The sequence below is a fragment of the Rutilus rutilus genome, assembly GCF_951802725.1.
Source record: "Rutilus rutilus genome assembly, chromosome: 20".
NCBI classification, from domain to species: Eukaryota; Metazoa; Chordata; class Actinopteri; order Cypriniformes; family Leuciscidae; genus Rutilus; species Rutilus rutilus.
This window is the reverse complement of record NC_140225.1, coordinates 6,776,340-6,788,435: the sequence shown is the minus strand read 5'-3', so window position 1 is coordinate 6,788,435 and position 12,096 is coordinate 6,776,340. Positions and strand designations below refer to the sequence as shown.

General features: G+C 37.8%; 1 protein-coding gene across 1 annotated transcript; it reads right to left on the bottom strand.

The window, feature by feature from the left end:
- Positions 1–3,324: 3,324 nt before the first annotated feature.
- Positions 3,325–11,012, bottom strand: yipf3 (Yip1 domain family, member 3). The gene is made up of 9 exons (XM_084391700.1): positions 10,709–11,012; positions 9,137–9,346; positions 8,225–8,331; positions 8,083–8,128; positions 7,213–7,305; positions 6,971–7,102; positions 6,775–6,888; positions 6,563–6,686; positions 3,325–4,250 (listed from the first exon to the last, which is right to left on the bottom strand). Exons 1-9 carry the CDS (start codon positions 10,778–10,780, stop codon positions 4,120–4,122), a joined length of 1,029 nt encoding a protein of 342 aa, XP_084247826.1. The 5' UTR covers positions 10,781–11,012; the 3' UTR covers positions 3,325–4,119.
- Between the last annotated feature and the right edge of the window lie 1,084 nt (positions 11,013–12,096).

Here is a 12,096-nt window from a genome sequence, read left to right as displayed (position 1 = left end):
AATGTTGTTTTTTTGTTTTGTTTTTTATGAGAAGGGTGGATGCTTGACGGATGTCTTAGGAAGAGCATTCCTCAACCTGGGAGCCACAACGCTAAAAGACCTGGCTCCCATGATTACCAAACTATTGAAACTGACTGAATATGGCACAGCCCCATCTAAGATATTTTCACCATCCGCCACTGGTCATTATTAAATCTTAAGCATTAGTTTAAGTGCATAGGTTTGATGACTGTTGTTGCCCGAGTTTATGCAGCAGTTTAAAATATCGGTAACACTTTACAATAAGGCCTGATTTGTTAACATTAGTTAATGTGTTAACTAACATTAACACTGTTTTATTACAGTATTTATTCATCTTTGTTAACATTAGTTTATAAAAATACAATTGTTAATTCACAGTGCAAACTAATGTTAAAAAATGCAACCTTTGATTTGAATAATTAGTGAATGTCAAAATGTTAATTATCTTACTCGTTTTTATGATTCCTCTCGAAAACGATGGTCTGCGTCTGCAGGATCTTCCGAATCCTCAGGATTTAAATTAACCGCCTAAGTTAAACCTTTTTTCAGTAGTGGCCCGCTTGTGACAAAACGAATTCGGGCCGAAGGTAGATACACACAGCTACACCGAGTATGGACCTTACCGACATTCTCTGACCTTACACACCAGTACAACTGCTTTCAGCCGAGGCTGACCCATAAAAAGCCGTCAGTCAGAGTAAGCCAGATGTGTTGTGCGCGGTCGGCACGGATCTGTCTGGCCTATTATCTGTTCACCGATGCCGAAAGTCACGCATTTCAGCCGGAATCAGTGTGCTTGATATCTGGGTGGATGGCACCAAACACTGCAGGTGCAGGGAATCATGTTACCTCAACTTACCTGATATATATATTTTTTTTAAAGGCCAAAGATTTTCCCACCAATAAAAAGATGTCTCCGGGAAAGATGATTCTAACGATAATGAGCTCTTGAGGTGGAGCAAAAAATAAAAAGATAGCTGATTGGCTACCTAATGATAAGAAAAGGTATATGACCTGAAGTTCGACGATTGCAAGTATGATGAACAGCTGCATCTCACTTTGTTGCTTGTTAATTCTTCTGAGACCTTGAACTTCGACTCTTGAGAGATTTCTTTGAGACCCGATCTGAGGACTTTGAATTTGCCACAACATGCTCCTAATTAAAAAAGTTACCGTAGAGCCCTGCTTAGTTAATGTACTATGCACTAACATGAATGATAAAGGTACATGCAGTAAAAACGTATATTGCATAATGCATACAGTTCATGGAAGCTAGCTAATACATCCTTGTTAACAAATGGGACTTACAAAGTGTTACCTATGACATTTACTTATGTTTCTAGGTTATAGCCAGGGGCGCGGGAAGAGGTTTTAGGTTGGGGGTGCTGATTTTTTTTGGGGGGGGGGGGGGGGTCACGTCACCACTTTTGAATAAGAAACAATATCAAGACTATAAAACTCGTCAAATCTCCGCGTATCACAACAAACGTATCAGTGAGAACACTTGTTCAAATAGCACACACTTAAACCTGACTGCACATCACATTTTTTACTTTATTGATTCTGCTTTTATTCGTAACGTAATGGACCGGTCAACGGGACATAAATTAATCCTTAAAGGATGGGACTTTATGGGACATTTGCACAAAAATAATAAATAACTTACCGTAGCCTATTTTATAAGTCGCTCCAGAGTCGCATATCAGTCAAAAAATGCGTCACGAGGAAGAAAAAACATATAGGCCTATAGCTTAAGTCGCACTGGACTAAGTCGCATTTTTTTAGAAATTTATTTCACAAAAAAAAGACAAAAACATGTTACAGACAGTTCTCAGCTACGGACGTGAGCGCTCAAAGCGGCACTAAACGAATGTTTTAAAACTTTCACAGAGACCTCAAACTGAAAGCACAAAGCCTGTCTTTAAATTTAATTTCGTTTTGTATTAATTGTATCTTAATTTTAATCGATGTTTCATCAAAAAATTGTCTGGTTTTAATAAATAAGAAGGCTATTAGAAAATAGATTATCAGGACACGGAGGCGCTGGCGAACCTGGAGCTCATCTCATAATGAACCGAAACTCAGCGTAGGCCTATAAGGTAGCCTATCGCCTCACAGACCTGAGACATATAGATAGCTTGAAATGTCTACTTTTAAGCAGAACAATTCAAAACGAAAGAAAACAGACTGCGCTGCTTATGTAGGCCTAATTCGTATGAAATGTGCATTTCTCTCTGGCGCTGCGAAGATCGCGATTCGTCAACTTCATGGCTATAGCCCACACTGACATAAAAAAAAAAAAAAACTGTTTTATTAGTAAACAATTAAAATGTCTCCTGCTATATTTTACATATTTGCCTGTTCCTTACAAAACACTAACAGTGGGGTTTTTGACTGTTTTTTTTTTTTTTTTTTTTTTTGCAGCTGCGGACAAATTCTTTCGACACACACACAATACACACTGCGCTTATGTTTTAAAAACATAATTTAACATATATAACAATTTTTAAATAGCCCACTTAAAGTGTTTATTACAAATAAATGACTAAATGCTAAAAATGAATACATTTTAATGAACTAACATATGCATTGCATTTACAATTCTGTGAAAACAGGGGGTGCTGCAGCACCCCCAGCACCCCCACTTCCCGCGTCCCTGGTTATAGCTAAAGAAACACACATTTGACCTGTAATATTTTAATGTTTAAATTATTTTCTGTAGAACTTATTTTAATATATTCATATTTATATATTTATTTCATTTAGCACATTTCAGTTCAGCACTGTTTTACTTGGAGTGTTGTTTGTATTTAATCCAGTATCCACTTTAAAAAAAATATATCAGTACACATATTGTACATATATCTGATTTAGCATTGTATTAGCAACCTCAGACAATTGACTGAACTGTCCCTTTAACTGCATATACATATCAGCTTCATACATATATACTGGATATATACTCTCCCAGTAAACATCAGTATGTCCATCTCAGAACAGCTTTCATTATGGCTACAAAATGTGAAAGCATTATGCGAGTAGTGTGAGTAGTGACCTTATTGTGTGAGTTAAGCATCAGCTATGCTGTTATGTGCAGTTCCCGCTTATGTTTTTCACAAAAACTATTGCTTTAATCTGAGTCTAAATTCCACAGCCCACCAGCTTTATTCTGAATCAGTTTTCATCTATATTGTCATTAGTTAACTTGTATCTCTATTTACTATTGCCTATCCTACGGGTTTGGGATTTGATTATTAACAAACCCCTAACCCTAGTATTAAACATGACGCTTCTGATCACAAATAAGGACAACACCGTTTCTTTATTTTCTCTTTACAAGAACCCTTTAAATAAGCTCACATGTAAAAGACAACATAATGAGAGAGAGCCCAGAAAACCCTCACACCCAACCATAGCTTTAAATAGCAGGAATCAGACTGCAACACGATGGCTGGTTAAATATGGACCAGAAAAAAAAGACTGCATGCACTATCACAACCTTTCTCCTCTTCAAATAAAATATCATTGCATTTCTGCATCTAAGCATTTTGCCTTCCGACTGAGACAGACTTCTTTAACGAGTCTGGACGAAGACTTCCTTCTCAACTGTGAAATTATGCAACAAGATTTAAAAACACAAGTGTTGTGTGATGTCATTAGCTGTCTCTGTAACTGGACAATCAGTGGACTCTCAAACAGCGCAAACATCCAGCTGGGTTTTACAAAACATTTTGAAGAATAATTTCAGTTATTAGTATCAGCATCCTTAAGGAATCCACACACATCGTAATAAACCAAACCATTCTAACATTAGCGGGTCATAGGTACTGTAACTCTTAGCAACAAAAACGGTTAAGACAAGCATACAGTGAATGGGATAGTGTGCCAAAATTATTGTCTCATATTAATGAGCCAAAATTAAGTGAAGCCATTTTGACCTAAAAGCATCCTTTTAGGTCCGTTTGACAGCATCAGGAACAATATACGAGATACAAACTGAGCTCAGTGGAGACTGCCTCATGATTTTGTTTTGCTCTGACCCTATATATGTACACCAGTCTCACTGGCCTGTCAGACCAACCCAGACGCCCAATATGATCACTGTGACTGTACAATTGCAGCTATTGAATTGATGGTTGCATTTACAACAGCATTTGCAACAACAGGAACATCTCTGGCCACTCTCTGGATGGGTGGAATATTGGGTCCTTCCAAAGTATCCAGAATACCTGCAAACAGAAAGACACAACAATGACAAAACGGCAGTGTAAGGCCTGTAAAGAGCGTAACATTGACAAACCAAGCCAACATCATAGAACTAGCGCTGATTGTGTTGTCGCCTCACGTCGGCTGAGCAAAAAAAACTGCGCTTGAACAGGCCACAAAGACTACAAAGCACGTGCGTTCTGTGCTGTAAGGAAATATCTTTCTTATGGTCCTTGCACACCGAGTCTGAAATTTTCTGATGCGTTTTTTTGTATTCGTCATTCAGTGGCTCTGAATTGTCAAAACACCTCCCAAAATGCTTGCTATGGACGCGAAAAACGCAGAAAATCGAACCCCATCCGATTTTGTTTATGATGGATGAAAGTTGAGGCAGTAGGGGCTTTCGCACCGGGTAGTTCTGGGAACTAGCCACCAGGGTGGTTCCCAGAGAACTAATGGTTCCCTTAGGAACATTTTCCTGGTTGCATTCGCACCGGCCGTATGAACTTTGAAGTGACGTAAACCTTTATTTTGTAAAGCCAGAGCCAGCCAGAGCCTGAGCACATAGTGCTCGCATTCTCCATGTCCATTATTTTACGATCTGTCTAACAGTCCTGTCTAATACGTTATTAGATAGAACTGTTATGCATAGAAAGTAGACAGTAATGAAAGGTTATTAGCGTATGCTATGTGGTTGATGTCCAGTGTTGCTAGCTGAGCAGAAATACATGATCATGGTTTGCTTGGTCCCCTCAAAGTTGTGTTGGATTTTCTCCTTAGCGTAAAGGTTAAGAGGTCCATCTATCACGGTTTTCCATGTTCGTAGAGTTAGTTTCTGGAGTAAATAAATAGGCTGTAATCTGTGTATTTACAAAGCTTTTTTTTTAAAATGGCGGGTGCTGGTGTTTCGCATGCGTTCGGCCAATCAGTGTACACTTACATCACGGATAGTTCCTATAGTTCTGGTTTAGACCCTAATCTGAAGTAGGAGCTAAATTTGTTCCTCCAAAAGAAGTTCGTAGAACTTAAATTGTTCCTAATTCCTGCGGTGCGAACATGGCAAAAAACGGGTACTTCCGCCAATAGATCTAGGAACTATGAAAAGGTTCCTCCGGTGCGAAAGCCCCTGGTGTCTAAAGTAGATTAAAAAAACGTGAGGTCGTATTTATTTTTTAATGTGCAAACATTTCAGAGGAGAATTTCAGACTCCGAGTGCAAGGACTTTAAATCAGCAGGTACCAATAGTCTATATTCGTCATTCAAAAAGAGAAACGAAACTAGGACTGCGGATTAACAAACCGAACAAAGCAAGAGGACCTTGAAGCATATCAGGTACTTGACCTGTCAAAATGAAGGTCTTCAAATTTTCCTGTCACTTACTAATGACGGAAAATATTCGGTTAACACGACCTCTGGTCTGTGCCGTCTTGACCTCTTTTCTCGCTTTCATCACTTCCGCTTTTATTCTCATGCAATGACTGAGCTACTCTGGGGTGTGTTTCCCAAAAGCATCGTTAGCCAAGTATGGTTGCAAGTTCCGTCATTATTAGCATAGCTCAGCGAGTCTGTGTTTCCCGAAAACATAGTTGTAAAAAAACTTTCGCAAACAGCATCGCACATTTCTGTGGTCTCAACGACAGTTCTCGCGTTGTGGTTACAAGCAGATTTTCTTGTTTGCATGAGATGGACTCAATAAATCCTTATCTTGAGCAAAATAAGCAAGCTGACATTCAGTGGAAACTGTATCTTTTATTTAGAATACATACAGATGTAATTTACGTCTTTTAGTTTGTCAAGAGATTTAAAGCGTAGTTTTAGTCCGCATGTCGTAAGAACGAGCCCATGAATGAATCTGGAAATAAAGCAAAATAACTGAGAACAATGAGAAACAGTCCTCAGATGTCATGTCCGTAATGTATAGCATAACATCTAGCATTAATTCGATCTCAAACAGATTTATTAAAAGAAGTTATTACTCCACCATGTGCGTGACATCATTAACCAACGTGGTTGAACGACCAATTTGCGAAAATACGGATTCGGGAAACAGTTGTGACTAGCTAGTTGATTTCTTCAAAGATGCATTGTGCTATGGTAGTGAAGCAGCGAGTTACGTCGTCGTACGGGAAACGCACCCTAGAGCGCGCTCTCACCAACGGCCCCAACTGTGATTCAACATGCAGAAACACAACATGCCGCCACCGATGTGTGGAAAATGTGCCTTTTTACTTTTATTTCTTATTATTTTCAGGGTATTAAATATATATATTCAACAAAATACATTCATTTTTAGCTTAATCGCCCAGCTCTACTTGCTCTGGGACTCATGTCTTACCTTCAACCATCTTATGGTAAGCAAAGTGCAGGTAGAGCAGAAAGAGCATGTGAAGAGCAGCCAGTGTGCCACACAGTATGAGGCGGGGAGTCTGACCAACAGCTCGAGAGATGAGCACAGCCACCTGAGAGGAGGACACGAACGCAAGGAATGTGAATACACATCTTACAGTGATACATGCATGATTTTGGCCCTTGTTCATTTTGCTTTACCATGCGTAGAGTAGAGAGTCCTCCGATCACCAACCAGAGAATGTAGAAGAGCGAGTGGAAGTGGACATTGTACGTGATGAAAAGGACCACACAGTGGCCAAAGAGACCATAACCCTGAAAACAAAGATAATAAGACACACTTCATTGCAACTGGGCACATCATACACTCTCTCAAGGGGTAATGTGAGCTACTTACTAGCAAAGACAACATCTGCAGCATGGTAATCTGAGCGTTGCACAGGTAAGCAAGGAAATAGATGAAGGAAGACACTCCTAGCCAGTATCCAAAACAGGTTCCAATGGCAGTGCCCATCAGCGTTCCCTCTCTCTGTTTCAACAAACAAACACCAGTCAAGAAGGACAGACTTCTGATGAAGAAAGCCTGAGTTTCATTTTGGATTAAATTTCGCACTGACAAATGTATGGAACATTGCTTACGATGACGGTTCCTGATGTCTTCATGCCATGGAGCAGAATAGCCACCAGTGTGAACACCAACATCATTGGTCCATACAGTTCTCCTGCAACTTTCTGGGTTTAGAAGAAAAAATAAGTAGCTAATGAAGCAAAAAGAGCTCAAAACATCTGCCGTTATAAATCTGTAACACGGTTTCGTCCCACTTTTGGCTTGGAGTGAATATGGATGTTATGGATATGAATATGGAGTGTATATTCAAAGAGGAAAAAAAAACACCTCAATTTTATTTAGAGGCTCAAACTGAGCAAAAATATGTAATTTATTGCATTTTCTGATATTTATATTGTCAAAAAGTAAGATGAAATTCTGATAGCTTGTAATGTAAATCAATGAGATCTTTATAACAGTCAAGCAGATGCTTACCTAAAATGTATATAAATATCAGATGTCACTCTATATCGCCCAAAAATGTGTCTTAGCAAGATGATATTTAAATGCTTTTATGATCAAAGCTTGGTCGTTTTTATTGTAGGGGGCAAAACATATAATGCAATGCAATACAATAATGACTGAGAAATGAACAAATAAACTCAAAAGCCGGATGGATCATTATTTGATACTCACATATTAACGTGACTTTTGATGTATGGATAATCAAACTATCAATCTGATGTCAGAAGGCAATGTAGTAGATAGTGTGCAACAGGTATTGATCATGTTGATAATTTAGAGGGCTTAGAAATTTGCATATCAAACATGATACAGTAGACTTTATAGGGTTAATAATATGAATCTCTCGCTCAGGGTTGCCAAACCCCTGCTCTTATCTTTACAATTAAACTTGCTTTCTATTGTTTATTGAGCAAGGCTAAAATGATCGAATGCCTTACCTGTGGAAAGTTGATCATTCGGACTGGGATCAGGGATTCCACCAACCTGTGGATTAAGCAGTCGGTCATTGAGTCTGAAGCAGTGGTGAAGCTGCAGTAGATATAGTGAAAGCGCTGCTAGAATGCTTGACATGGATCTTACCTGTTTCTGACTTGAATGGGTTCCACATCAAAGTACGGCCGGAGAATGTCAATATTGGCGTAGAGATTAAAAGCTTTTGAGGCCTGTCGCTTTCCTGCTTGCCATACCTGTGTAGATACACGCTATATTAGTAACGATCTTTTCTACACACATCTCAACAGAAATCTATAAAGATACGTTTTTTTTTCAGTATAAATGATTTACACCTGTTGAATGGAAAAGAGCAGCTCAGACATTCTACCTCATTTCATGCGCATGTGACTTAGGCCCTGTTTACACCTGGTATTAAGATGTAAGATTAAGTGTTTTGGTCGATCGGATCACAAGTAGACGAGGGAGACACGTTCCTGTTTACACCTGGTGTTTTAATCTGTCTCTTTCATCCACTTTTGACCACTTCTGTCCTGATTTCTTCGAGGGTCTATGGAGGGCAGGTAAATCTATAGACTTTTTCAGATCTTTCAATCTAATGGACAAAATAAGCTCACACAATTTACATATGAACGTGACCGGATATGACGGAAAAACACTCGAAGAGTTTAGTTTCTGCTCTGACAGCCACAAGACCAACCGAACGTTGTGAGTGTGTGTTAGAAATCAGGAAATGGTGAGAGAACATTGTGCTTGATATATTTTTCATCTTCAAACCAAACTTGGATCTTCAGCCGTAATAAAGTTCGACTCCCGTCTGGCTAGTGTGCTTTCCATAACGTTTACTCATTAGGCGGAGAGTAGATATTTTGTGGCTGTTTGAACACATTTGATCACATGAGGGTATACATTACAAAAGCAATCAGGTCGAATGTGTTTTCTACCTCTGGAAGTGGTTGAAAGTGGACAAGGTGCATCTTAACACCAGGTGCAAACGTGCCTCACATGTCAATCAGGTTCCTAGCCCTCCCTCTGGCTCACCTCGTCAGCAACCTGTCTGCCCAACTGTCCCTTCAAGCCCTTCATCCCGAGGAACTCTCCATATTCTCCGTTGTCCTCCTCCGTAGCGGCTGCCTCTTCCGTCACCTCCTCCTCCTCCTTCATGCGCTGATGCATCTCCCCCATATCCTCGAAGCTGGAGCCCGAGGTGTCGTCCATATTCTCCATGTCCACCACAGCCGAGCCGCTGCCCTGGGGTCGGTCACGAGAAAGAGAGAAAGTTCTGTCACAAATACAGCCAATTTTCACACTCCAAATAAGTTAGAGAATGTGATGGAGGTGGAATATTTTCCCTTTATTTTTGTATAATTTGCTAAAGTTTTCTGAATACTGCAAATATATAGAAAGTATTAAAGGGTTAGTTCACCCAAAATTGAAAATAATCCCATAATTTACTCATGTTTAAGCCATCCTATGCGTTTACAACTTTCTTCTTTCAGCCAAACACAATCAGAGTTATATTAAAAAATATCCTGGCTCTATAATCGGAGTGAATGGAACTAGATTTTAACATTAACTATTAATAAATTGCACTTCTACAGCATTTAATCGTTGTTAATGTTAATTTCACCATTTACTAGTAGCCTACATTATTGAAATCAAAAGTTGTATTTGTTAACATTAGTTAATGCACTGTGAAGTAACATGAACAAACAATGAACAGTTGCATTTATTTATTAACTAAGATTAACAAAGATGAATAAATACAGTAGCACATGTATTGCTCATGGTTAGTTCATATTAGTTAGCCTAATACATTAACTAATGTTAATAAATCAAACCATATTGTAAAGTGTTACAAACTAATTATTTACTCAGAGCACCTCATAAAATGATAATGTAAGTTGGCTTTAGTGAGAGTGGTAAGCAAGATTTTAACCTTGATAAACTATAGTATTTTCAGGTTATTTATATGACAATGTGTAGAAAAATTACACCAAAAATAATTTAGTTTAGACCGGAGTGAGGTGAAACCAGAAGAAAAGTGCAAAGCAAGTTGTTATCTAGCTACTAATTTTATTCATTGTATATGGTAGAAATTTAGACTATTAGTTAGCCTAAATTAACTTTTTGATATTGATATGAATATATACCAAAACAATTATCAGGTCTAGAAAAGAAGGATTTTATCTTACAAAGCTGGTAGGCAAATGATTGTGGATGCTAAAGTGCAATAATAAAGTTTTTGGACATGGTAACTGTTACAATGGTAAAACCATGGTTATTTGTACATATGACAAGCTAGCATGTTTATGAGCATGTAACATGGTAATAACAATAAAATGGCGATCATTTATCTCCTCCACTTATACTAACCTATATGTACATAATTGTTCACATCACAGTTTCGCTTACTGTATCTCAGGCAGCTTTGAATAGTACACAAATGGTGCATGAATACGGTAATTAGTGAGCAAGATCCAACAGAAATAAAGATGGTATACCACCACAACGGTGTGGTCAGACTAAGCAAACGGCTTGTTTAACAGAAAAATCGAGTGTTTTCATACGTTACGTGACTGTATAATGCTGAGTTGAGTTGAGGTAAATTACCTGGATAATGTTGTCATCAAAACCACCCCATGGTTCCGTATTCGTGTTTTTGCTTCCTTGTGATGCAGACATTGTTTTGCAGTATCACGAATATAAGCAGAAACTTCAGCTGCTAGAACATTAAAACGCGACAATCTATAGTTTGGTTCTGGTGCTCATTTTAGTTTGATATTAAAAATGGTTTGTGTGAATTGTTTTGCCAGCTGTACAGCGCTGGGACAAAAATGTGACGTGAGGACGACGCTATTTGTGACGCTACTTCCTCTAATCTAAACTTCCGGATTTTACCAGACAGACCAGTCTTGGAAGATTTTCATATGAACTTTATGCACGTATTTAACCACATAAAAAAAATATTACATACGCTCAAAACTTCGCCGTTTAATGTCAACATAGGGCAAGCATATCAGTACGTCGTCAAAATAAAATTATATAAAATAAAAATATATTTTTAGTTGAAAATAGTTTTTTGTTGAACTTCATTTCTAGGTTTGTTAAAAACAAATTAAACCATATATTATTATTATACAAGACACCATTGATTCCAAAAGTTTATATATATATATAAATATATATATATCACATATATATATATATATCACATTCATGTGAATAAATGGGATTAAGCTAAACAAAATTGTAAACAATTTACAATTTATAAAAGAAATATGGCACTAATCGAGACAATATAAAACAAACAAAAACATAAATAAAACGACTTATGAGACACTGTTACTTTCAATTTTGATTTTTTTTTTTTTTTTTTTTTTACTTAAATGTCTATTCATGCATGTCACAAGTAGTGGATCGTACTACATTAGTATATGTTTCAGTTTATTAAATATATATATGTATTTAGGTAACATATTGGATGATGTATCGTCCTTTACATGCTAAACTCGTATATAAAATAGTTAAAAATGATTAGTAAATGTAACATTTTCTGAAGGGGGCACTGTATCCCGTGTACTCAAAGTGTAGGCTATTAAAATCTCTGAAATTTAGTTTCACCGATTTTATCTAAATGGCTTTCAATGGCCACTAGATGGCAGCATCACATTTGAGAACGCAATCGTAATATCGCGAGGTCATCATGGCCTCTCGCGTCATTATCCGATTCTTGCACTGTCAATTTGTGCACTCCCTGGGGAAATAGGGAAATTCTTTTACTGTCTATGGGAAATAGTGAATCATTTCTGGAAAAATGATGTGTTGATTTCAGACAGAAAGGTCTGCAATATGCGTTCGAGGGATATATTCAGGCTGTGAACGTGATTCGAAAATCCCATGTTTTGCTATCCAGGATCACCTGATCCATCTTAATTTTATGTCAGTTTTTTAAAGAAACATTGGACTGGATCACTGTGATCCAAATACCAAAATTTCAG